This window comes from Zalophus californianus, chromosome X (assembly GCF_009762305.2).
Source record: "Zalophus californianus isolate mZalCal1 chromosome X, mZalCal1.pri.v2, whole genome shotgun sequence".
Taxonomy (NCBI): domain Eukaryota; kingdom Metazoa; phylum Chordata; class Mammalia; order Carnivora; family Otariidae; genus Zalophus; species Zalophus californianus.
The window spans coordinates 3,728,156-3,751,151 of record NC_045612.1 but is presented as its reverse complement, the minus strand read 5'-3'; the positions used below and the strand labels follow the sequence as shown (position 1 = coordinate 3,751,151).

Sequence of the window (22,996 nt, the reverse complement as noted above, 5' to 3'; positions counted from 1 at the left end):
AATTCAGACGATGGCAAGAGTCAGAGGCTGTTCGGAGGGCAAGGATGCCCTTGCTTCCCCTTGGTGGAAGCATAGTCTTAGCCCCAAACACTCCCAGCTGTTGGTGTGGGGTGAGATATGGCCATGGGACATTGCCAGTACAAGTTGGGCCAATCCCCAGTAATGAAAATAATCCAGGCTTTAATAGGAAAAGCCATGGCAGTGATGAGAAAATGACAATGAAACTTAGGGCCTCCCTCGAGGATTGAATGTGGAGGCTAAATGCCAGAACTGACAACCAGGGGCCTTGGGTTCCATTCTTATCTGGGACTGGCTTGTCGAGTGAAGCCAACCTTCTGGGGATGTGGAGAAGTCAAGTGAATACTCTTCAAGCAGACTCCAGGACACAGGTGGGGTCACATTCTGAATATGGGTTTTGAACTTTAAGCTCTTTTTGTCAGAAACAAGCGTTCTAGGCAGTGACTTAGAGTCTTAGGCTAGCCCATGTGAGGAAGCTAATACCTGAGGGAGGCCCCAGGCTCCCAAAGTCCCTGTTGGGCACCATCCGAGGGACTGGGCCCCGCTTTCTTGTTTGCATGTTGTACCACAAGACCGCAGGTTGTGGGGCCGGGGCAGAGACTTAAAGGAGGGATGGCAGGGAAGGGGGCAGAGACTGCTTCTTGGGTGTGGCTTGGGATCCCTTTTGTCCTTCTTTCCCCAAGCCTCCTCTTGTATTACTGCCAAACTCTTCAAGCAGCTGGTCCGAGACTGCACCTAGTGAAGGGACGGAGGGATAGTGGGAAGGATCCATGAGTTGTGCTTCGAAATAGTCATAGCCAGCTTTTATTGAGCACTTAGGGTATGCCAGGCCTTGTGGATGTATTAATTGAGACAATCCTTCCAACAAACCGGTGATAGCTGAGGGAAGGAAGGCCATCTGACCAAGGGCTCCCAGACAGGAAGTGCTGCCCTGATTCATCAAGGGGAACTCACGTCTGTCCTGAATGCCCCACACCCCAGCCACTCATATGACACTGCTAGTCTCCTTTGGAGGTTACTTTGCTTTTGTTTTCCCGTTGACTGTCCGACCTGCCAGCGCCCTCACACCTCGTCCTGCCCAACTGTTAATTCCACAAGAGCAGGGGCCATGTAAAACATTTTTCTCCCCACTTCCCCCTTAGACCTCAGCACAGTGGCTCACGGTCAGTGTTCAATGAAATAAAATGTGTCGATTGATTATATTCTCCAATTAGGACCCAAGCTTCATGTGTTAGTTTGCTTGGGCAGCCATAACAAAGTACCACAGACTGGATGGCTTAAATGACGGAAATGTATTCTCTTACGGTTCTAGAGGTTGGTTCGCTGAGATCCGGGTGTTGGCAGGGTTGGTTTCTTCTAAAGCCTTTCCCTTTGGCTTGTAGACCACCCTTTTCCGCCTGTGACCTTGCATGTTCTTCCCTATGTGTGTGTTGGTGTCCTAATCTCCTCTTGGTGTAAGGGCGAACGCTTTTGATCTCATTTAACCTCAGTTACTTCTTTAAAGATCCTATCTCCCAAAACAATCGTATTCTTAGGTACTGGAGGTCAGGACTTCAACATCTGAATGGGGGGCGGGATTTGGGCGGGAAACACAATTCAGGCTATAACATTCCATTTGTAGCAGGGGGAGACTTTGTTGCTCCTTATCCCAACCCTGAGCACATCACATACGCTCTGGAAAAGCCTGGGGGTGGACATCAGGACTTAGCTCTGAGATGCTGGCAAAGACAGGGGCACCTCGTCAGTCTCAAATCAGGCCCCCCACAGCAGTTTCTTCCGTGCCACAAATGGACAGGCCTGGGCCAGTTGCCAAAGGTCCTAACAGCCCAGGTGGCATTGGGACAGAAGTGGGCTTCAGAACAGTTTCCCCAGGGTCCCTCTGAGGAGAGTGATGTGAGAACCCAAAGCCTGAAGAATAGACAAAATCTTTGTGTCCCCTCAGATTTTTTTATAGACAAAATATGTATTTTTTTTTTTTTTTAAGAATCACAAGACCAGCAGCTCAAATAACAATGACTTTCAGCAATTTCTCTGAAGAACTCAAACTGCATGATGGATTCAGTTTCACCAGGCTCTATGTGCTACAAAAATAGGGGCTGGCTAACATTTCATATCAGACTGGTTACACTAAATCGCAACAGCACAGTGGGTGGGCCAGTCAGTCCTAGCCCCTCCTGAATCCTGGGGCTGACAAGGGCATACGGGGGTAGGTGCTGACAGAGCATAGTGTTCCAGAAGCTGGCTGTGTCCCTGCTTCAAATTGCCAAGCCATGGGGCCCCAGAAGGGAGTACAGCAACATGCTAGGTCCTCCCTTTCTGGAACTCTGGGCCTAGTTTTGTGGGGAAGGCATTAGACAAGCCACAGCAATGAATCATGTTGAACTTTCTGGTAGGGGAAGTATGGGGGGCTGGGGCTGCGGGCTGCCAGAGAAAGCCTTCCTGAGGAAGCCAGGCCCAACCTAAAGCTTGAAATAGGAATCAGTCAGGCAAAGAGCATGGAAGACAATTAAATCAGGCAGAGGAATGGCATGTGAAGGGGCCTGGAGTCCAGCAAGGCTATCATGTTTTTAAGGAAACAGAAGAAGCCAGGGTAGCGTAAGGGGAAATCCTTGGGCAAGATCAGATTGGAGAAGCCGAGGGAAGGCAGCCCATGCGGGGCCCCGAGGCCACACTCAGGGCTGTAGTCTTTACTCTCTAGTGAGAATGGGAAGGCACTGAGGTATCTTTGAGAAGCAAGAGGACATGGCCAGGCCTGTTACATTTAAAATAATCAGTCTGCCTGTTATGTGGGTAATGGGCTGAAGGGGTCATGACAGGATCCAAGCAAGAGGCAGTGACGGGATTGCCTAGGGGAGTGGCAGAGGAGACAGAGGGAAGTAGACTACCGAGAAGATTTCTGCTCAAACACAGAATTATATATTGAGGCGATTGTATCAGGGTTCTCCAGAGACACAGAACCAGTAGGAGATGTATACAGAGATAGGAAGTTGGAAATACAGGCACCCCCCGCTTTTCAAGTTTGCTTTACATCACTTTTATGAAAGACCTACATTAGTACCTGTTTTTGCTAACTGAAAGAAACCAGCAGAAGATTTTTGCTTTTACAAAAATAGGCCAAAAGCAACAACACTGTCCATCGTTGAACATTTGTTTTGCAGTGACCTGTTCCAGAGGCTGTGTGCACCCACCAAGCTTCTTCCTCACAAGCTGCACTTGACATCTCAGCTTTGAACTATGTCTATGAGCATCTGTGCTTTATCTGTTTTTGAAAGTTTTTATTTAAATTCCAATTAGTTAACATACAGTGTAATATTAGTTTCAGGTGTATGATATAGGGATTCAACACTTCATACATCACCCCGTCCTCATCACAAGTACACTCCTTCATCCCCATTATCATCACTTTATTCTCTAGAGTTAAGAGTCTGGTTCTTGGTTTGCCTCTCTCTCTTTTCCCTTTGCTCGTCTGTTTTGTTTCTTAAATCCCACATGTGAGTGAAATCATATGGCATTTGTCTTTCTCTGACTTATTTCACTTAGCATAATACCCTCTAGCTCCATCCATATCATTGCAAATGGCAAGATTTCATTCTTTTTGATGGCTGAGTAATATCCCATTGTGTATATACACTGCATCTTCTTTATCCATTCATCTGTCGATGGACAGCTGGGCTTTTCCCATAGTTTGGCTATTGTGGACATTGCTGCTATAAAGGGGTAATTCTATTTTTAACTTTTTGAGGAACCTCCATACTGTTTTCCACAGGGGCTGACCTGTGCTTTATCTTGATTTATTTTGCGCATCTGTCAGCAAGAGGTGTCCTAAGGCATCAGAAAGGCCTGATAGGGGTTATTTTTTGGGTCTGAGGACACTCAAAAATTTTTTCCATATAAATTAATAGTAATTGCTTCTTGCCTTAAGTCATTTTGGTTTATGAAAGATTTCATAGGAATGCTCTACTTTTTGTACAGATACAGCGAAATCTATATATTTATATCTGTAATCTCTATCTTTTCCTCTCTCTCCATCTATCTATCCATCTATATTTCTATCTATCTATCTATCATCTATCGAGATTGATTTATTATAAGGAATTGCCTCATGCAATTGTAATGATAGAGGCCAAGTATTCTTACAATCTGCCTCTGCAAGCTGGAGATCCAGGACAGCCAGTGGTAAAGTTCTAGTCTGAGTCCAAAGGCCTGAGATCCAGAGAGCCAATGAGGGAGTTCATTGAGACAGAGAGTTCAGAGAGAGTTCAGAGGCAGGAGAAGACCAGTATCCCAGCTGAAGTAGTCAGGTAGGGAGGGGGGGGAAGAGAGAGAGAGAGAGAGAGAGAGAGAGAGTGAGAACAAGGGGAGTGAGTAGGTGAATTCCCCCTCCTTCTACCTTTTGTTCTATTCAAGCCCTTAAAGGATTATGTGATGTTCACTCACACTGGGGAGGGCCATCTGCTTACTGAGTCCACTGATTCAGATGTTGATCTCATCCAGAAACACCCTCACAGACACATCTAGAAACAAGGTTTAATCTGGGCACCCCATGGCCCAGTCAAGGTGACACATAAAATTAATGATCATAGGTGGAACAGAACTATGCATAGTGACTGATTGGTTGGGAGGGGTGGGGAGAAGTCCCAGATGACTCTGAGGCTTGGGGGCTCAGACTGTGGGGTAGATGGCAGGACCATTCACTGGGAAGGGTCAGAGCAGAGGAAGAGAGAGGACAATGATGTGAAATGCTTCCAAGAAGTCAAGTAAGATGAAGAGTGAAGTGGGTTCATGGGAAGGAGCTACCAGGAGGTTGCTTGTGACTTTGGCCTGAGGCAGTTTCAGTTGAGTTGTGGATGAGAAAGGCAGACTAGAATGAGGAGAGGAATGTCTGGGAGGTAAAGGACAGTGTGCATGGTGGTGACGACATTTTCAAGGAGCTGAGAAAGGCCAGTAGTATGAGTGAGACAAGACACCGAGGCAGGACAGTGTTTTTTCTTTTTTTAATATTCAGGTCATTTTAATTCAACAACTAATTTAACGAGCTCCTACCAGGAGTCAGGCCTTGTGCTAAGTGCGTGGGAGACAGACAGTGGTGAGTGAGGCTGACAAGGTCTCTGCTCTCATGGAACCAATATCCCCATGCTGGGAAAGATGTGATGATATTTCAGTGCTGAAGAGAATCATCCTGGCAAGGAGGAGAAGCTGAAGACCCTAGCAAACGCAGAGATGGGTCACTGATAAAGCTGGAGCACCTTTTATAATGAGCAGGAGGCTTCGTGGCCTCTGTGAGAATCACAGCAGCTGGGCTTCAAGCACTAACTCTGCTAGGAGCTGAGTGCTTCATATTCCATGCCTCCTGACATGCCTTTTCCCCTGATACGACCACTGAGGCACATTGTTACTAAGTGAGGAGCTAGGACTCCAACCCCAAGAGGTTACGGGGAGGGGACTGTTGGACTGCAGAGCCTGGGCTCTGACCCACCCCATCCTCCCTGATGTGTGTTCTTTGTGTTAGGGGCTGCCTGCTAGCTCTGTCTTGGGAGAGTGAAGGGCAGGTCAATGTGGCATGGGGCTGGAGGATGCTTGCTGAGGCTCTCTTGAGCCAGTTCTTCCCTTAGGACCTACCGCCTCCTCTTCTGCCAAGGACCCTGGATCACCAGTCTGAAGGCACTGGTTTGCTTCTAAGCCCTGCCACAGAACTGTGAAGTGGCTGGGCCCAGCTTGTCCACCTAAAATGGGGGATACTGGGAGGAGTATCTGCTTGTTGGAAAAAAACACACAGCTTCTCAGGCCTGTGTTTCTCAGCTTGGGTTTCTCCTCTCCTCCACCTCATTCTCCAGCTCAGAGGAGCAGCTGCTGCACCATTTTTCCCACCTCTTCATTATTGTTGGTCATTTTCCTTTGGCTTCTGATTCTCCTGAATTTTACATATACATCACATTTCAGTCTTTGGACACAGAAACAATTGGAAGCAGATACATTTCAATCTGAGGAGTCACTGTGCAGGCGAGGCCATGGACTCTGCCAGGTCACCTTATCTGATGCCCTCGCCAGGGATCAGGAGAAAGGGCCTTTCCCACCCACTCCAAGGGTTCCCTGTACATGGAGCAAAGGTAACTGACAGGCAGACAACTAAACCCCTCCAGGTTTCCAAATGTGCTGCCAGCTTTGGGGGCAAGGGATTCTCAGGCCAGCAGAGACAGCAGCTGGTTACACCAGGAACCAGAAGGCAAGCTTCCCAGTCTTTGCTCTTTGGGGCTGCTCTGTCCCATAGGCACACAGTGCAGTCCTGAGTTCCCTTCTGGGCACCTAACTAGCAACAATTCCCCTACACTCGGTTGTAGCTGTACGGCAGGTTTTCAGGCAGCCTGCTCCTGTGGGGGCTACTCCAGGGGCTGCAGGGAGCGCCATGACTGCCGAGATGCAAGGTTGGCAGCCAGGGCTGTGGCTCTGTGTCAGTGTCTCTAACCCACTTCTCCTGGGGCTGCTCCCTCCAGACTGGACCAGAGTTTGGGGGGGTGGGGTCATGACCAGCATTTCCACCTAGTCCAAGCCACCTCAGGAAGTAGTGAACTGTCCTGGAGGTGTGCAGTCAGAGGCTGTCGGTGCTGGGGACAAGAGTCAGTCTCTCGCTCTTAGGCTGACAAAGCTCGAGGGACCACCCACCACATTTCCAGGATTTAGGGCAGCACTGCCACAAAAATAAGCCTCCACGACTATCCCCACAGACCCATGGACTTCCTTCCTGTCTGTCTGCTTGTTTCTGTCTGCCCTCTGAGCCTGAGTTCCATGAAGACAGGAAATTTATCCCTAGTCTCAGGACCTGACACTCAGTCAGTCTTGATTCAAGACAGTCATACTGAATGAGAGGTGCCCACATTTGGAAGTCGCGGTACTCCCTATAACCTTCTGCTGGTGGCCCTGTCCCTATGCGGGGGGTGGTGGTGGTGGTGGTGGGAATGAGTCCAAAGGCTGCCCCCATATGCTCCTGCCACTTATTTCACTCTCTCTGCTTACGAGGTGGCCCTCATTCCCTGGGCCTTACAGTCCCTGAAGTTTATGCCTCTGTCCTTCCTGTATCTTTAAGGAATGCAAGGCTCCGCTAGTCCTCCTTCCCTTTCCCTTCTGGTCGGGGAGGCCCTGGGGCTCCAGGGATGACATCAGCGCCAGCTGCTTCCAGGAGCAGGAAGGAGAATTGTTTACAGGTTCATAAGTTTCATTAGCAAGAGGAGAGGAAGCGCCCAGATGCCTGGGATCTAAGTTTGCAGCCCAATTCAGGGTTGTTCGTTTGGGCTTGGGACTGTAGCTGCCTGAAACTGAGCAGGGCTGGGATGCAGTAGACCACTGCACCTGCTGACTTTGAATGGTCTCTTCCATAGAACCCCAATATGAGAAAGTGACAAAAGTGAGCTGCTCTCTGTGAAGAGAGGCTGGAGTCTGAAGCCCAGGTAGCCCCAACATACCTCCCTGAAACCATAAAACATAGTTTAAAACTGGGTTTTAGTCCAATCTTCCACGTGAAGATGAGAAACAGGGGCTCAGAGCATGGGAAACAACTAGCCTAAGATGCCCCGGTGTCACTCCCAGGTGTACGGATCCTGGGCCCGGGTTCCTGGAGGCAGGTGGTTGGGCAGGCAGAGAGACAGACAGACATAAGACAAGAGCAGACAGGCAGGCAGACAGGCAAACAGCCTGCTCCGTGGCGGGGCTGGATGCCCTCTAGATTTCAGCACAAACTTGGATGCAATTAACTGGAATTGTTTGTCCCCCGGTGGAGGCTATGTGCTCATGATCACCTTTAGGGAAAAAGATGATATGTTTTCTTTGGAGATGCTTAGCTTGAAAGGAGGGAGAGCTTTCATCTCCATCCCTTTCTGTTAATAAAACAGCTCTCATTTTAATAAAGATCCAAGCCCTCCAGCAGACAGTTCACAGGAAAGAAATACAGAAGATCAATAAACATATGAAAAATTGCTCAGGTTTATTCATAATTAAAGCAATAAAATTAAAGCAACAATGAGATAGATATCATTTTCTACCCATCATACTGATGCATTTTAGCAAGTTTCATAATATCTTCTGTTGATAAAGCTGTGAAGAAAACAGAACTTTCTTCCCCTTGTTGAGGTCCCACTTGGCACAGTCTCAGACTTAGGAAGGGCACTGACAATATCGGTCAATATTAGTAAAAATTGTCCACACACATACCCTAGAACCACGCAAATTCCACTTCTAGGCACCTGCTCTACAAAAATATTTACATATGTGTGCAAAGAGGCATGTCCAGGAATGCTCACAGTTTCTTGTTTATAAAAGTGAAAAACTCTAGACACCCAAAATGTCCACAAGCGGGTCAATAAACAGGGGCGCAGCTGTGCAGCAAAAGCTGTGTTTAAAAGACGTGAGGGAGATTTGTTCTGACATGCAAGATCTCCAAGGCACACCGTGCACTTAAAAAAGTAAGTTGCTTGTTTCTCAATAAAACTGAGAAAAAAATTCCATGAAATCTAAAAAAAAAAAAAAAAGAAAGAAAGTGATAGACAAGAATTCCCTGGCCTTCCTTTCACTGAAGTGTGTACATGTAAGGTTACACATTTCTATGTGTTTTTCTTTTAAACTTTTATAAGGACTTTCCTACTATGTCTCAGGTACTTGCAAAAAAAGAAAAAAAACCGAAGTAAACTGCAGAATGGGCATGTACCTCAAATGTATGATCTCATTTGTGTAAAGCACTGCAAACATATACACACATCTCAGCCAGATGTTCTCTGGACCCCTCCTTCCCCTTTCCAGAGGCATCTGTCTCATCTCTGGGGTGGAAAGAGCTTTGGGCTCTCTGGCCCTCTTTTCTGGGGAGCCTTCCACTGGGGTCTAGGTCTCTGTAAGCCCACCACCTACACTAACCATGAGCCATCCTCCGGGCCCCCATAAGGCTTGGCAGAGTTCTCTGCTCTAGGGATGCTCTAGGCCTTCAAGCCGCCAAGGTTGGCACACTAGACAGTGGGGGCTTACCAGCCACACTGTGAAGAAGGGATTGTTAGCTCCATTGTCAAATGGGGAGACTGAGACCCAAAGAAAGGAAAGACTTGCTCAAGGTCAAATAATGAGATCATGATGAGGATGGGCAGGGCATAGGGTTGCCAGATATAAAATAAAGGATACACAGTCTAATGTGAATGTCAGATAAACCATGAATAAATTTTTAGTGCAAGTTTGTCTCAAATGTTGCACAGAGTGTACTAACACTAAAAACGTCCTTGTTGTTTATTTGAAATTCAAATTCAATTGACATTCTGTATTTGTATTTGCTCAATCTCGCAACCCTGGCCAGGCAGAAGCCCATGGTTCCTGCTTCCCAGGCTCCTGAGTCCCACAAAAACACACTTCTCTGCTCCTAAGGTGGCTTTCCAGAAAGCTCAGATTTCATTGCAGCTGCTCCACTGGATCTGGGAAGGGCTTCCTCAGGGCCCTCAGGAATGTAGGCAGGGCCTATGTCAGCGGGACAGGTGGGGCCAGGGAGGGGGCCAGGCAACCCAGACCATGCCACCCTCTCTAGGCAAGTTCCAGCTCTTCCCTTTCTCTCTCACACTTTCCTTCCTCCCTTCCTCTTTTCCTCCCTGTTTCCTCCTCTTCCTCCCACCTGGCCCCAGCTGTGCTTGGCTCCCTTTGCAAATAGCCTCCTCTTCCCCCAGGGACGTTGGAGTTATTCCCAAGAGCCGAGGGTTCACCTCTGGTGGTTCTATCAGTCAGCGTTCTCTAGAGAAAAGAAACCAATAGGATATATGTATGTATGTGTATATACATAGAGATTTCTTTTTAAGGAGTTGGCTCCTGCCACTGTGGGGCTAGCAAGGCCAGAATTTGCGGGGCAGGCCTGCACACTGGAATCTTAGGCAGGGAGAGATGCTGCAGTTTTTTAAAAAAATTTTTCTTACATTTGAGTGTAGTTGACACACAATGTTGTATTGGTTTCAGGTGTACAACATAATGATTCAACAAGTCTACACATTATGCTATTCTCAGCACGAATGTAGCTGTCATCTGTCACCATACAATGCTATTTTAATATCACTGACTATATTTTTCATGCTGTACCTTTTATTGTCATGACTTTTTCATTCCATAACTGGAAGTCTGTATCTCCCACTCCCCTTCTCCCATTTCACCCACCCTCCTGCCCCCCTCCTCTCTGGAAACCATCGGTTTGTTCTCTGTATTTATAGGTCTGGTTCTGCTTTTTGCTTGTTGTTTTAGATTCCACATATGAGTGAAATCATATGGTATTTGTCTTTCTCTGTCTGACTTATTTCACTTAGCATAATACCCACTAGGTCCAACCACATTGTCACCAACGGCATGATTTCATCTTTTTTTAACGGCTGCACAATATTCCACTGTATATGTATATGCCACATCTTCCTTATTCAATATCCAATATTCCTACGGGTGGACACTTGGGCTGCTTCCATATCTTGGCTATTGTTAACAATGCTGCAATAAACATAGGGGTGCATATATCTTTTCAAATTAGTGTTTCTATTTTCTTTGTTGTTGCTGTTGTTGTTTTATTTCATTTTCTTTGGGTAAATACCCAGTAGTAGAATTATTGTTTCATATGTTATTTCTATTTATAATTTTTTTAAAATTTTATTTTATTATGTTATGTTAGTCACCGTACAATACATCATTAGTTTTTGATGTAGTGATCGACGATTTTCATTGTTTTCGTGTAACACCCAGTGCCCCGTGCAGTACGTGCCCTCCTTAATAACCCATCGCCGGGCTAACCCATCCCCCACCCCCCCTCCCCTCAAAAACCCTCAGTTTCTCAGAGTCCATAGTCTCTCATGGTTCGTCTCTCCCTCCGATTTCCGCCCCCCCTTCATTTTTCCCTTCCTTCTCCTAATGTCCTCCATGCTCTTCCTCATGTTCCACAAATAAGTGAAACCATATAATTGACTTTCTCTGCTTGACTTATTTCACTGAGCACAATCTCCTCCAGTCCCATCCATGTGGATGTATAATTTTTTGAGGAAACTCAATTCTGTTTTCCACAGTGGCTGCACCAACTTACATTCCCACCAACAGTGCATGAGGGTTCCTTTTTTTCCACATCCTCGCCAACATTTGTTTCTTGTATTGTTGATTTTAGCCATTCTGACAGGTGTGAGGTGATAGCTCATTGTGGTTTTGATTTGCATTTCCCTCATGGTAAGTGAGGCTGAACATCTTTTCATGTGTCTGTTGGCCATCTGGATGTCTTCTTTGGAAAAATGTCTATTCAGGTCCCCTGCCCATTTTTTAATTGGAGTTTTTGTTTTTCTAGTGTTGAGTTGCATCCGTTCTTTATATATTTTGGATTTTAAGGCCTTCTCAGATATAACATTTGCACATATCTTTTCCCATTCACTAGGTTGCCTTTCTATTTTGTGATGGTTTCCTTTACTGTGCCAAAGCTTTTTATTTTGATATAATCACAGTAGTTTATGTTTGCTCTTGTTTCCTGATGCTGCAGTCTTGAGCAGAATTTCTTCTCCTCTGGGAAACCTCAGTCTTTGCTCTTCAGGCCTTTCAACTGATTAAATGAGGCCCATCCACATTACCAAGGATTAGTAATGTCCTTTATTTAAAGTCCACAGAGTGCAGATGTTAACAAAGCTACAAAATACCTTCATAGCAACACCTAGACTAGTGTTTGGTGGAATAACTGGGAACTACAGGCTACCCATATGGACAGGTAAACTTGACCCTCAGAGTGGTCTAATCACTAGGGAAGCTGAGGGAGAATTTGGACTTAGACCAGGGGCCGTAGGGCCTGGCTGGGGATGGTGGGGCCTCCCCAGTGGCTGCAGGCAGATCCCTTCTTTCCTGCTCTTCCCTCCTTTGGTTCTCATGATTCCTGCCCAGGCTGACCCAGGGCATCAAAAGGCCCTCTCCCTTCCCTGGGAACTCCAGATTAGGAGAGACAGGATGTGTTCTGCAGAGGATGCCTTCCAAGGGGTGCCGTGGCCTGGATTACTAGCCAGAGCTGGGCTTGCAGAAGCCATGACAGTCTTGGGATCTAACCCTGTTTTGACTACTGACTGGCTTTGGGGTCCTGTGCCAGTACTTGCTTCTCTTTATTTTATTTATTCTTTTTTAGTACTTGCTTCTCTTTAGAAATGATGGAGGGTGGATCCCACCTGCCCCTCAATGGGGCCAAATCAAGTGACCTGAGAGCCAGGGTAGTTCTCACAGGCAAAGTTTCTGACACTTATCTTTCCTCCTAAGTTGCTTACAGAGTAGCAGGGGAGAAGGCTGTGAACCAAGCCAACAAGATACAGCAGGAACACAAGGTGCTGGGTCCAAGGCCTGAGCCCGGTGCGGGAGTCTGGCTCCACCCCCATATCCAGCTATATCTTGCTTGAGCTCCTACCCCTTGAAGAGCTGATTTTCCAAGTGCCTGCTCTGTGCCCTGCTTCCTGTGTATCCTTGGCTATAGCTTAAAAGTATAAAACTGGCTGTGATGGCAGGAGGGCCCCCTAGCATCAAGGAGGAGATGGAAACATCCCTGGCTGAAGAGCCGGTTCCTGGAAGCTGTGTGCAAAACCAAGAGCACCTGGTGATAGCAGGTGAGGAGCCCTTGTAATGTCCCTTTCCTTGGGTGTCTGCACCTGTGCAAGGTGTGTGTATGGCTAGGCAGACTCATATATATGCATGTATGTGTGGCTACAGGTGTGTCAGTGCCTTGGTATGCATATACATGTACTTGTGTCTTGAGGGACAGGGAAGCTGGGGGGAAGGGAATTGATGATGTGAGCATTTTGCAGCCTGTGAGAGAGTAGGATAAGGACCACATGGGTGGTCCTTATCTCCCCCTTGTTCAAGCTACCACTGTGTCTATGGCAAAGCATCCAGAGGGCTCAATTTATAAGATCAATCAGATCAATTCTCTCCTTTAGTCCTTCAATGCTTTCTCTTCCTTTAGAGTAAAATCCAAACTCCTTTCTATGATCTACAAGAGCCAATCAAGGTGACCTCCTCAAGATATTTCATGCTGTGGCACGGTGAACCACTGCACACTGCATTTATGCTTGTCCTTATAACAGCCCAAGGCTGGTTCTTCCTCACAGCCTTTGTGTTGACTGTTACCTCTGCCTGGGATGCTCTTTCCCTAGATTTTACATGGCAGGGATCTTTTTCTCTTTCAGGTCTCTGCCTCAATGTTGTTTCTGACTTTTCTAGAAGTAGTCCCTTCCTTCTGCCATGTTGCCCTGTTCTTATCACTTTGGGAGCATGTATCTCTTGATCTGAATTAACACTGATGGATTATTTCTGTTTTGCCCCCTCACTCACGCTATGCACACACAGACAGTTGGTTACTTGATTGCTGAGATCTTGTCTCTTGGTCATTGCTGTCCTTCCAGTAACCTAGCCCAGAGCGAGGCCCTCAGTAAATACTTGCTAAACTTTTGAACAGATGAACAGACTGAGGCCTGGGATCTGCCAATGGACAGCAGTTAATGAGTGTTGAATGATTCCTAAGAAGTTTGGGTACCTTATCCTCTTTCTGGTGCATCCCGTGCCCAGGAAGCCTTGGCACAGCCTCTATGGGTGTTCCTGGGGCTTTTCTTCTTCTCCCTAGAAATGACGGAGCATGGATCCCAGTCCCTGGGTGTCTCTCAGCGGCGACAAAAGTTGGATGCAAAGCCTGCTGGCTTTGCTGCAGGTCAACCAGTTTGGAATATGACTGCCACCCGGCCCAAGAAAACGGTACTGTGTGAAGCCCTTGGCATGCAACAGCTGGGTTGGGGTTGGGCGTACAGGCTGCCTGATGATGGTAGGTCAAGCAGAGCCAGATGTTGACTTGGGGGCAAGGGAGGAAACTCCTGTGTACTGGTGAGGCAGTGAAGGCAGGGATGTCCAATGAGAGGTCACGACCATCCTTTGGTAGGCTGGGAGTTCAACCTTGAGAGTCCAGAACACCTGAATCACATATTACTTGGGGACTACATATACACTTTACTCCTCAAAACTCTAGTGTGTGTGAAATGAAACTTTCCTTCGTAAATAAATGAATGAATAAATCTCTATATTTCTCTATATATCTATATTTTATGTATAAATATTTATCTATATAAATTATAATTACAATTATATAAATTATTTAATTATTAATTAAATAATCAGCCTGGGCAGGAACCATGAGAACCAAAGGAGGGAAGGGCAGGAAAGAAGGGATCTGCCTGCAGCCAATGGGGAAGTCTCACCATCCCCAGGCATGCCCTACAGTCCCTGGTCTAAGTCCAAATTCTCCCTCAGCTTCCCTAGGGATTAGACCACTGTGAGGGTCAAGTTTACCTGTCCATATGGGTAGCCTCTAGTTCCCAGTTATTCCACCAAACACTAGTCTAGGTGTTGCTATGAAGGTATTTTGTAGCTTTGTTAACATCTACACTGTGTGCACTTTAAGTAAAGGATTACTAATCTTTGATAATGTGGATGGGCCGCATCTAATAGATTAAATATAAATATATATAAATAATATATTTCTCAGGGCTGGGACAAAGGTAAGGCAAATTAGGTTCCTATGCTCCCTTGCTGTTAGGAATTCCAATCAATTGAATCTGACTATTTTGTAGCCAATCCTTTAAATTAATTTAATGTGAGTTAAGGAATGTTCTAGAAAAAAATGGCAGGTACAGTGTTACAAAGGATACTGGGAAAAGGCAGCCATTTTGGAGAAGAGGGAGACCTGAGTGTTCTGGGGAATCACGTGAGTTCTCTCACTGTGTAGCCAATCTTTTAGGTTTTATTCACTGGTGGGCGAGGGGAAGTTTTAGAAACATGGTTGCTATGCTGTTGCAAAAGTTACTGGGAAAAGATAACCAAGTTGGAGAGGAGGGGGAACTGACTGTTGGAAGAAATCATGTGAGTTTCAAGTTCTGTATCCAGTCCTTTAAAGCTACTTTCACTGCGCCTGAGGGAAAGTTTTAGAAAAATGGTTGTTATACTGTTGCAAAGGTTACTGGGAAAAGGCGACTAGGTTGGAGAGGGAGGGAGACCAAATGTTCTGGGAAATCATCTGAGTCCCATTGTTCTGTAGCTAATCCTTTAAGCTACATTCACCTTGGGTGAGGGAATGTTCCGGAAAGAAAAAATGGCAGCCATATTGTTGCAAAGGGTACTGGGAAAAGGCAGCCATTTTGGAGAGGAGGATGACCTGAATATTCTGGGGGATTTCTTGAGTCGCGTAGTTCTGTAGTGGATTCTGTTAGCCAGGGTCACCATGGTGTTACAGTGTTGCAGAGGTTAGTGGGGGAAAGGCAACAAGGTTGGAGAGTGGGGAGGCCTGGCTGTTCCTAGGGAATGAGTTATGATAAAGGCCCAAATGATTCCACTGCTAATGAATAAAGAGAAATAGAGCTCCCAGATGAGAGACCTCCTGGGAAAGAAAATAAACCAAAATATTGAATTGGCTTCTTGTGTCCAAAAGTGGAATTCAAATCAAATTGCTCCAGCAGTTTAGGCTCCAGCAAGCCACCCATGCTCATGAGACTGAGGGAGAATAGGGTGTTTGGGGGGCAGTAGGGAGACATAATCTCTGGATTAATTATAGTTACCTATTAGGACCACAGGAGTATTTTAAAAATAAACAGTCATTATATTGAATTTAGAAATTAGACATTTAGGGGGAGCCTGGGTGGCTCAGTCGTTGGGCGTCTGCCTTTGGCTCAGGTCATGATCCCAGGGTCCTGGGATCGAGCCCCTCCCTGCTCAGCGGGAAGCGTAGTACTCCCTCTCCCACTCCCCCTGCTTGTGTTCCTGCTCTTGCTGTATCTCTCTCTGTCAAATATATAAATAAAATCTTTTTTTAAAAAAGAAATCAGACATTTAGAATTAAGAAATTTATCAATTCTATTTATCATTTACTTTTAAGCCAAAAAAAAAAAAAAAAAAAAAAGGATGGAACCGTAACCACCTCTGAGAGAACCACAACATGAAAGGACAAAAAAATTTCATAATACTGTTCTGCTGATTTGTGTGTGGGGGAAGTAGTGTGCCTTGAAAAGTACATGAACATAAAAATAACACTTTTTGAAATAGTAGAGGGAAGCTAGGACTTGTTGAAATTCATAGATTTTCTTAATCTCCATCAAATTGCTATAAAAGTCTTATGTTTTACAATGCATATATTCTAAATAAAGGGTTTCTAAAATTAAAAACAAGACAACTGGTTTTGAACAGTTACACCTGTCTTATGATGGAAACCACAATAAGCTATCATCGACTTGCGGTTGTTGTCACATTAATTCTTGTTATATTTATGTGTTAAAAACAAACTATGTTATTTCAAACAAACAAACCCCAGCCACCAGTTACTCATCCTTATTTGCCTTCAGATCTCTCAAAAAACCTTTTGTCTTTCTGATCCCAATCTGTAGGAAAATCAAGGGGATGGTGTGGAAATTGTTCTAAGAGAAACTCTCAATCAAATTCTCCTTTATTGTCCTGGGGTTTTCTTGACACACACTGTCATTTTCATCCTATTTTTGAGGTATTGTAAGAAGAAGATGAGGAGGAAAATAAAATAGTAGCATGACTGTCAAGTACTGTTCACACAGAAAAAGTGACACCAATATCTGTGTGCACTTTTGAGAAAGAGAAATTTTGCATTATTACAACAAATGGAGCATGATGGCAAAGTTCCCATGAAAATCCTTTATACAGAAATCACTCAACCTTGCAGCTTACTATTGCTCTTAAGAACATAGGAAGGCTGCAGATATTTTTCAGGTGACGGGTGAGCCTAGGTTGTCTGTTTCTTGTTAAGAATGAGGCAAATAGAGCCAACCAAGAATTCTGTGTCTTGGAGAGGCCTGTGAGACAGCAGGTTTCTACTTCAGCAAGGTGGGCTGTGCAGGAGGTACCTGTAAATGCCAAAGTGGAGAGGACTCTGCTCTGTGGCAAAACCACCCCTGCTTCTCCATTCATTTAGCTCAGGTTTGAACTCAGGGGGAAGTGCCTGGCTGCCAGCCAGGTGGGGTAAGAGGGCTAGATGACTGTTCCATGTACAGACCTTAAGCCAAGGCAGCTGTCCCCCACCCCCACCCAGCAGGTCCTCAAGACCACCCCAGTGTCCCTGCAGCCTCCAGCTCTGGGTCCTCTCTGGCCACTGACAGGAGGGGGACTCCCTCCTCTGCTGCTCCCCATCTGCTTCTGAGCCACATGGCCTGCTTTGCTTGGCTTTGTTCTCAACACTCTCTGAATGCCACAGTCTTGCTGACCTCTCTCATCATTTGTGGCCTCTCCTCTCCTGTTATCTTCTTTCTTATAGGTTTTATACCATTTTACTCGCTTCACTTTCATTTTAATGGAGTCTGAAGGGGAAGTGGTGTCCAATATGAGAGGGTTCCTGGTATAATGATTAAAAGCACAACCTCTGGAGCAAAATATCCTGGCTTTAAATGACTGCTCTGCTACTTACTATCTGTGTGACTCGGACAAGTAATGTGACCTCTCTGTATCTCAGTTTTCCCATCTTTCAAAGTGGGATGATAGTAATGCCTATTTTGAAGGGTCATGAAGAGGATTTAATGACTTGATGTTGGTAAGGGCTTACAGGGTGACATATGGCATGTGTTAAACCAAATAGCTTGTGAAATTTTTCATCTTGCACTGGAAACCTAGAGCTGAGATTTGAATCCAGGTGGGTCTGGCACGTTCTGTTCCTCTAGTGCACATTGGCTCTTCAGGGCATGAGATACCCTAGCCCCAGAGCTGTGGGCCAGAGACATCCACTCCATGTAGTCATTAGCAGATGGATAAAAATGAAAGCCGCTGGGATGGCTGTGCTCACCCAGAGAAGGAGGTTATGGTCTCCCAGTTGTCAGAGTTCTATCCTGAACTCCAACACTTACTGTGTGTCCTTGGGAAGTGCAGTCATTTGTCAGGCCTCAGTTTCCTTGGCTTTAAAATTGAGGTTTTCCATTCTCCTCTCTGACTCAGCTAATGTCTGCATGTGACAGTGTCGGCAGAGGACAGGGATCCCTGTCACTGCTCTTCTTTCCCCATAGCTTGGATGGCTAAAAGCTACTAAGGAGCATGGTATGGGCGGAGTTGTGGCAATTGGCCAACTTGTGGGATTCCCAAGCTCTTCTAGTGGTCTGAAGCTGCCAACCCCTGATTCCAGAGGATCAGGTACCACGTGACTCCTGATAGGGTACACCATTGGTCTTAGGCAATGGGGGGTAGCTGCTCAGTTGAGACTGAGTAGGCTACTTTTACTGACCATTCCTTTCTTTAGGGGTCCCAGCTGCCAATGCCCAGAATGTTGAGAGAACCAGGCCATGGTGGTGCGCACCCCCAGGAGTATCCTGGTGGCTTCCAAAACATGAGATTCCATTATGAGCGGTAAGAGAGATCCCAGGGATCCTGCAGGAGGAAAGCTGGAGCTCTTTGGGCAGGGACCAGGGTGGACCAGATGGGCTAGCAAACAGACTGACTGGGAAGGTGTTGTGAGCAGCTGGCCATGCTTGGAATGTTGGGGCTCTGTTGTCCCCTCATCATAGCCCCTGAACCTCCTGGTCTTTTGCCCATTTGGGGCCTCTGAGCACACTGAGGCTGGGCTAGGGTGGCTCCCAGCCCTCAGGTCCCAGGATCTGCTTACCCGGGAAGGAAAGGACTCAGGATGACAGAGTCATTGTTTAGAAAAACACCTGACTTCACCTGCTTGCCCTCATGGCCTTCCTATGCTCCCTGCCATGCCTGGCCTGGGACCACCAGCAGCCCTCGACCCTCTGTCTTTTCTTATTTCCCAGCAACATAGACGCAGATATGGTGGCAGAGATTGGCCTGGAAGAGCTAAATGGACTGGAGATGGAAGTCATGAGAAGACAGGTAAGCATCTCTTGTGCCATGGACCCACTGGGAGGGTGGAAGCAGAATCATGGCGTCTTGGGGCAGGTGGGCCTCAGCAGCAATGAGACCACCCCCCTTGAAGTCATCTTAGCCTCTAGCTGTGGAGGTGAGGTTAGGCTCCCCTTCCTTTCCTCCCAGTCCTCAGGGCTCTAGTGTCCCATCTTGATGGCAGCCTTAGCCCTGCCTCTCTCCCTGAGATGTGTGGGAAGGGAATAGGGGAAGTCAAAAGGAGGATGAAGAGGCAATAGAAGAGGTTGTCTTCTCAAGGAGAGGCCACAGCAGGCCCGAAGGGACATCTGCCCTGGTGGCCCTCTCCAGCCCCTGAGTGTCACCCATCCTGGAGCCTTTACTCTGGTGCTGCAGCTGCCCCCATGCCGGCCTTCCCCAGGACTGAAATGCCCTTCCCCGCCTCCCCCCTCACAGCTGGGACAGGCTGGCCTCTTCCAGACAAGTGGGTGAACACCAGTGAGGGGGGCAAGGCCACTGGGCCTGCGAACACAGGCAGCCCGGCCGTCGGTGCCATGGGCCCACCCCAGCCCCTGGTTTCAGTTGCTCTGCCTCTTTCTCACCCAGAGGCACTTTGGCCTCCCAAAGGGCAGCAAGGCCCCTTCCTGTACTAAGTTCATACTTTCCCCGGTGGTGAGCCATTGGCTTCCCCAGGAGAATCTCACTCACCAGCCCCTTTGGTCTCTGCAGATGCACGTGATCACCAGCCGGCTGAGAGACCTGGAGGACCAGGGTGCCACCTGGCGCCACAGGGATGCTCTGTTCTTCACCATGCTGGTGTCGGTCTGCATTGCTAACCTGTGGCTGTGGATGCGCCAGTGATGCCTCATGCCGCCTGAGCCCACTTCTTCCTTTTCTTCCCTTTTCTCCCTGAGCTGCCCTTGTCCATCTTTCTTCCATCTTCCAGCAATCCTTAGCAGCATCAGAGCCATTTTCTAACTCTGGTTACACAGCTTGCCTGGGGGAGGCCCTAGCAGCTGGGAGGTAAAAGAAGTGTGGCGTTCCAAAAGTCTGAATGGGCTGAAATGTAGCCACTTTGGAGAGTGAGGAGGGTGACATCTTGTCCCCACAGTAACACCAGTGGCAGGTGCTTCCTGCTTGCCCATCAGGGCTCCATAGTGACCATCTCAGAGCTGAAACTTGCTTCTGTGCCCTCAGTGTCCCTTCTGTTCCATCCTCTGTGGCAGGGGCTTGGCTGTGCATTCCGTTTTCTTCCACTTTGTGTACAGGGCTCTACACAGAAAATGCACTCAATAAAAGTTCACTGATAGCAGCAAACCCTGGTGGTTGATCTTCTTACATCTGGACAAAGTCACTGTTGCAGGGACCAGGCTGATGCCCCAACCCAGGGGTCCTGGTTCCTTCCCTTCTCTCCTCCCCAAAGTCCCCTGCCCAGGCAGGGAGCCTTTTTAGGGGCAGGGGTTGGCAAAGTCCTTCCTGTTGGGCTCATGACAATGAGTGCTTGTGGGTAAGCTGTTCTCAACAGCTTGTCTGGGCCAGGCATTGCAGGGACTCAATCAGAGGAAACCTGGAATGCACCAGAAACCTTTCCATTTGCCCAGGAGGAAATTGAGCCCTGGAGAGGGAGAACATCGTCCAGGGTCATCCAGCAAGACTGGGACAGGGTTAGGTCTAGAATGGGTTTTCCTGTGTTCCAGCCTCGAGCTCTGCCTGTCTCATATAGACTGACTGAGGGCAAGACCCCTACTCAGCTGTGGAGGCTGGATGGGAGGTCACATGTAGGGGCTTCGAACCCCTCTCCCCCATGTCCACAGCCCCATGAAGCTAACCTCAGACAGGGCAGATTGCTGGTAGGACAGTGGGACTTGGATTGAGCAAATGGGAGCATTGCTGCTTGGGGCCCGACCACGGGACAGATGTGCTGGGCTGCAGGAGGCTTTGGGAAGAGCTGTTGCCCCTTTCCCTGGGGCCAAAAGATAAATACATATCTCTTGGGGGGCAGGGACCCAGAAAGTTCTTATTGGCTTTAGTGGCTGACTGGACCTTCCTAATCTGTCAGGGCATCTCCATCTATAAAGGTAGGAAAGTATGTTAGTCATTAGATATAAAATAAACATGACTGTATGTGTGTGTATGTCCATGTCTGTATGTGTGTATGAGAGAGAGAGAGAAAGAGACAGAGACAAAGAGACAGAGATAGAAAGAGATAGAGATAGTGGGAGGACAGGGAGGATGAGGAAAGCCCTCTGTGGAATGGGGAGAGAGTGGCATCCAGACACAAGTGTTTCTAGTTGGGAAAGCCAAGAGGCCTGGAGCCTCCCTGCTGCCTCCAAATGGGCCCTGGTGCCCAGGAATAATCTGAGGACTAAGAGGAAGGCTGGGGAACCTCCTTGCAGGCCACCCCTCCCCTCCCCACAGCCTCAGGGCAGATCAGGGCCCAAAGGTGCAGGGACTTCTTAATGGCTACAACCACAAGCCCAAAGTCCCCACTGCCTTTGAGGACATGGAAGGACGCCAACCAAGCAGAATGGAGAGGCCTGGATTTAAGGATGCCAGAAGGCCTGCCCTTGAGTGGCTCTCTGAAAGCTGCCCCTTTCTTCTGTTCCAGCTGGCTGTGCCAGAAGGCTCAGAGGAAGAGAAGGCTGCTGCAGGTCGGGGCAAGGCCTACCCTATGGGACACGGGTGTGCGTGTGGGTGTGTGAGCAGACATGGACATGTTTTCAGAAGAAGTCTGGCTGAAAATATGTTGTGAAACAAAGGTTCACCCTTGGGAGCAATTTAGCTGAGATGCAAACAAACAGTGTGGCAGCCCCCTGGAGAAATGCCTCCTCAGCTAGGTGAGCTAAGGTGGAGCACTTGCCTAGACCCTGGCTACCCTCCATACCTTACCTTGTGGTGTGACTGCTTGGCTGTTGCTAGCCCTGCTCCATCTACAGAGGCAAAAGCTGCCCCATGCTGGCCTCCATGATGACCTGGGAGACAGGCAGTGGGCTCCTCTGCAGAGTTCTGTGAGGGGCCCTATTGTAGGGGCTGGCACCCCCTTCCAAGCTCCCCTTGGCCTTGCCCAAGCACTCCAGCATTAGCCCAACCCATCTCCCAAGAAGACTTCAATTTCCCCATAGGCTGGTGGGAGAGGGGAAGGACTCATTCATACTTGACTGTGGGGGAAGGGGTTCTTCTGCAGTGTGTTGTTTATCGTTCCTCTTTGAAACTTCCTATGGGCTGCCCAGGCTTGGCATTAGAGGGGTACGTAGTTGGTCCCTGCACTGGATCAGGAGCTGCTAAAGGGAAGGGACTAACTTCCATTGCCTTCTGCATCTCTGGCACCTAGCAGAAATAAAGGGCTGGTAGGATGGCATCTTGACCAGAGTCCCTGGAGAGCAATTCTGGCCTCCTGAATTGAGGGCTGGACTTGCCTTGGTCTTACAAGCCTGGTCTTTAGGGCATGCCCACTGTGGAAAAGCCTCTGGCATAAAAGTAAGTCAATTCTGACCACTACTTTCTCTGGCGTGCCTACTATGTGCTAGCACATTGCATGTAAAAAATAATTACACGAGTCCTGCTTGATGATATCCTCCTGAAAAAGGCAAACATTACAGGTGTAGCTAAAAAAAGCCCCTTGTCCCACAATGTTAAGCCCTGCTATAGAACTAACTCCCATGGTCAGCTTGGTGTGCATCCTTGCAAACTCTCACTGTCACATATGTGACACAGCCATCGGTGACCTCCTAGTGTTGCATAGATATGTGTACCTGTATGTGTCCTGGGCTTTGTGCATGGGATCTCATGTAAGCCACCCCACACAACCCACTGAGAGATGGGCCGGTTCCCCAGATGTGTGTGCAGGTGGGGAAAGCAGTAAACCTCTGGTCATGCCTGCCCCACTGGGCTGGCCCTTAAAACCCTGCCGGCCTTGGCAGATGCAGATGCTGAAACTCAATATTCTGGTTCTTCTGTCTCAGGTTGGCTTCCCAGCAGCTGGGGGAAAACAGGCAGAAGAAAGTGGGCATGTGGAAAGATGTGAGGTGCACAGAGGGGGCTTTGTTGTACCTGGCCTCTTGAAAAGGAGCTAATGATTTGCCACCCAAGGGTTTTTGCCCTCTTTCACTTCCCCAGC

General features: G+C 47.7%; 1 protein-coding gene across 1 annotated transcript; it reads left to right on the top strand.

Moving 5' to 3' along the window:
* Positions 1-12,411: 12,411 nt before the first annotated feature.
* FATE1 (fetal and adult testis expressed 1) lies at positions 12,412-20,190 on the top strand. Its single transcript, XM_027609319.1, has 5 exons — positions 12,412-12,623; positions 13,637-13,764; positions 18,299-18,405; positions 18,813-18,891; positions 19,609-20,190. Exons 1-5 carry the CDS (start codon positions 12,518-12,520, stop codon positions 19,738-19,740), a joined length of 552 nt encoding a protein of 183 aa, XP_027465120.1. The 5' UTR covers positions 12,412-12,517; the 3' UTR covers positions 19,741-20,190.
* The last annotated feature ends 2,806 nt before the right edge of the window (positions 20,191-22,996 follow it).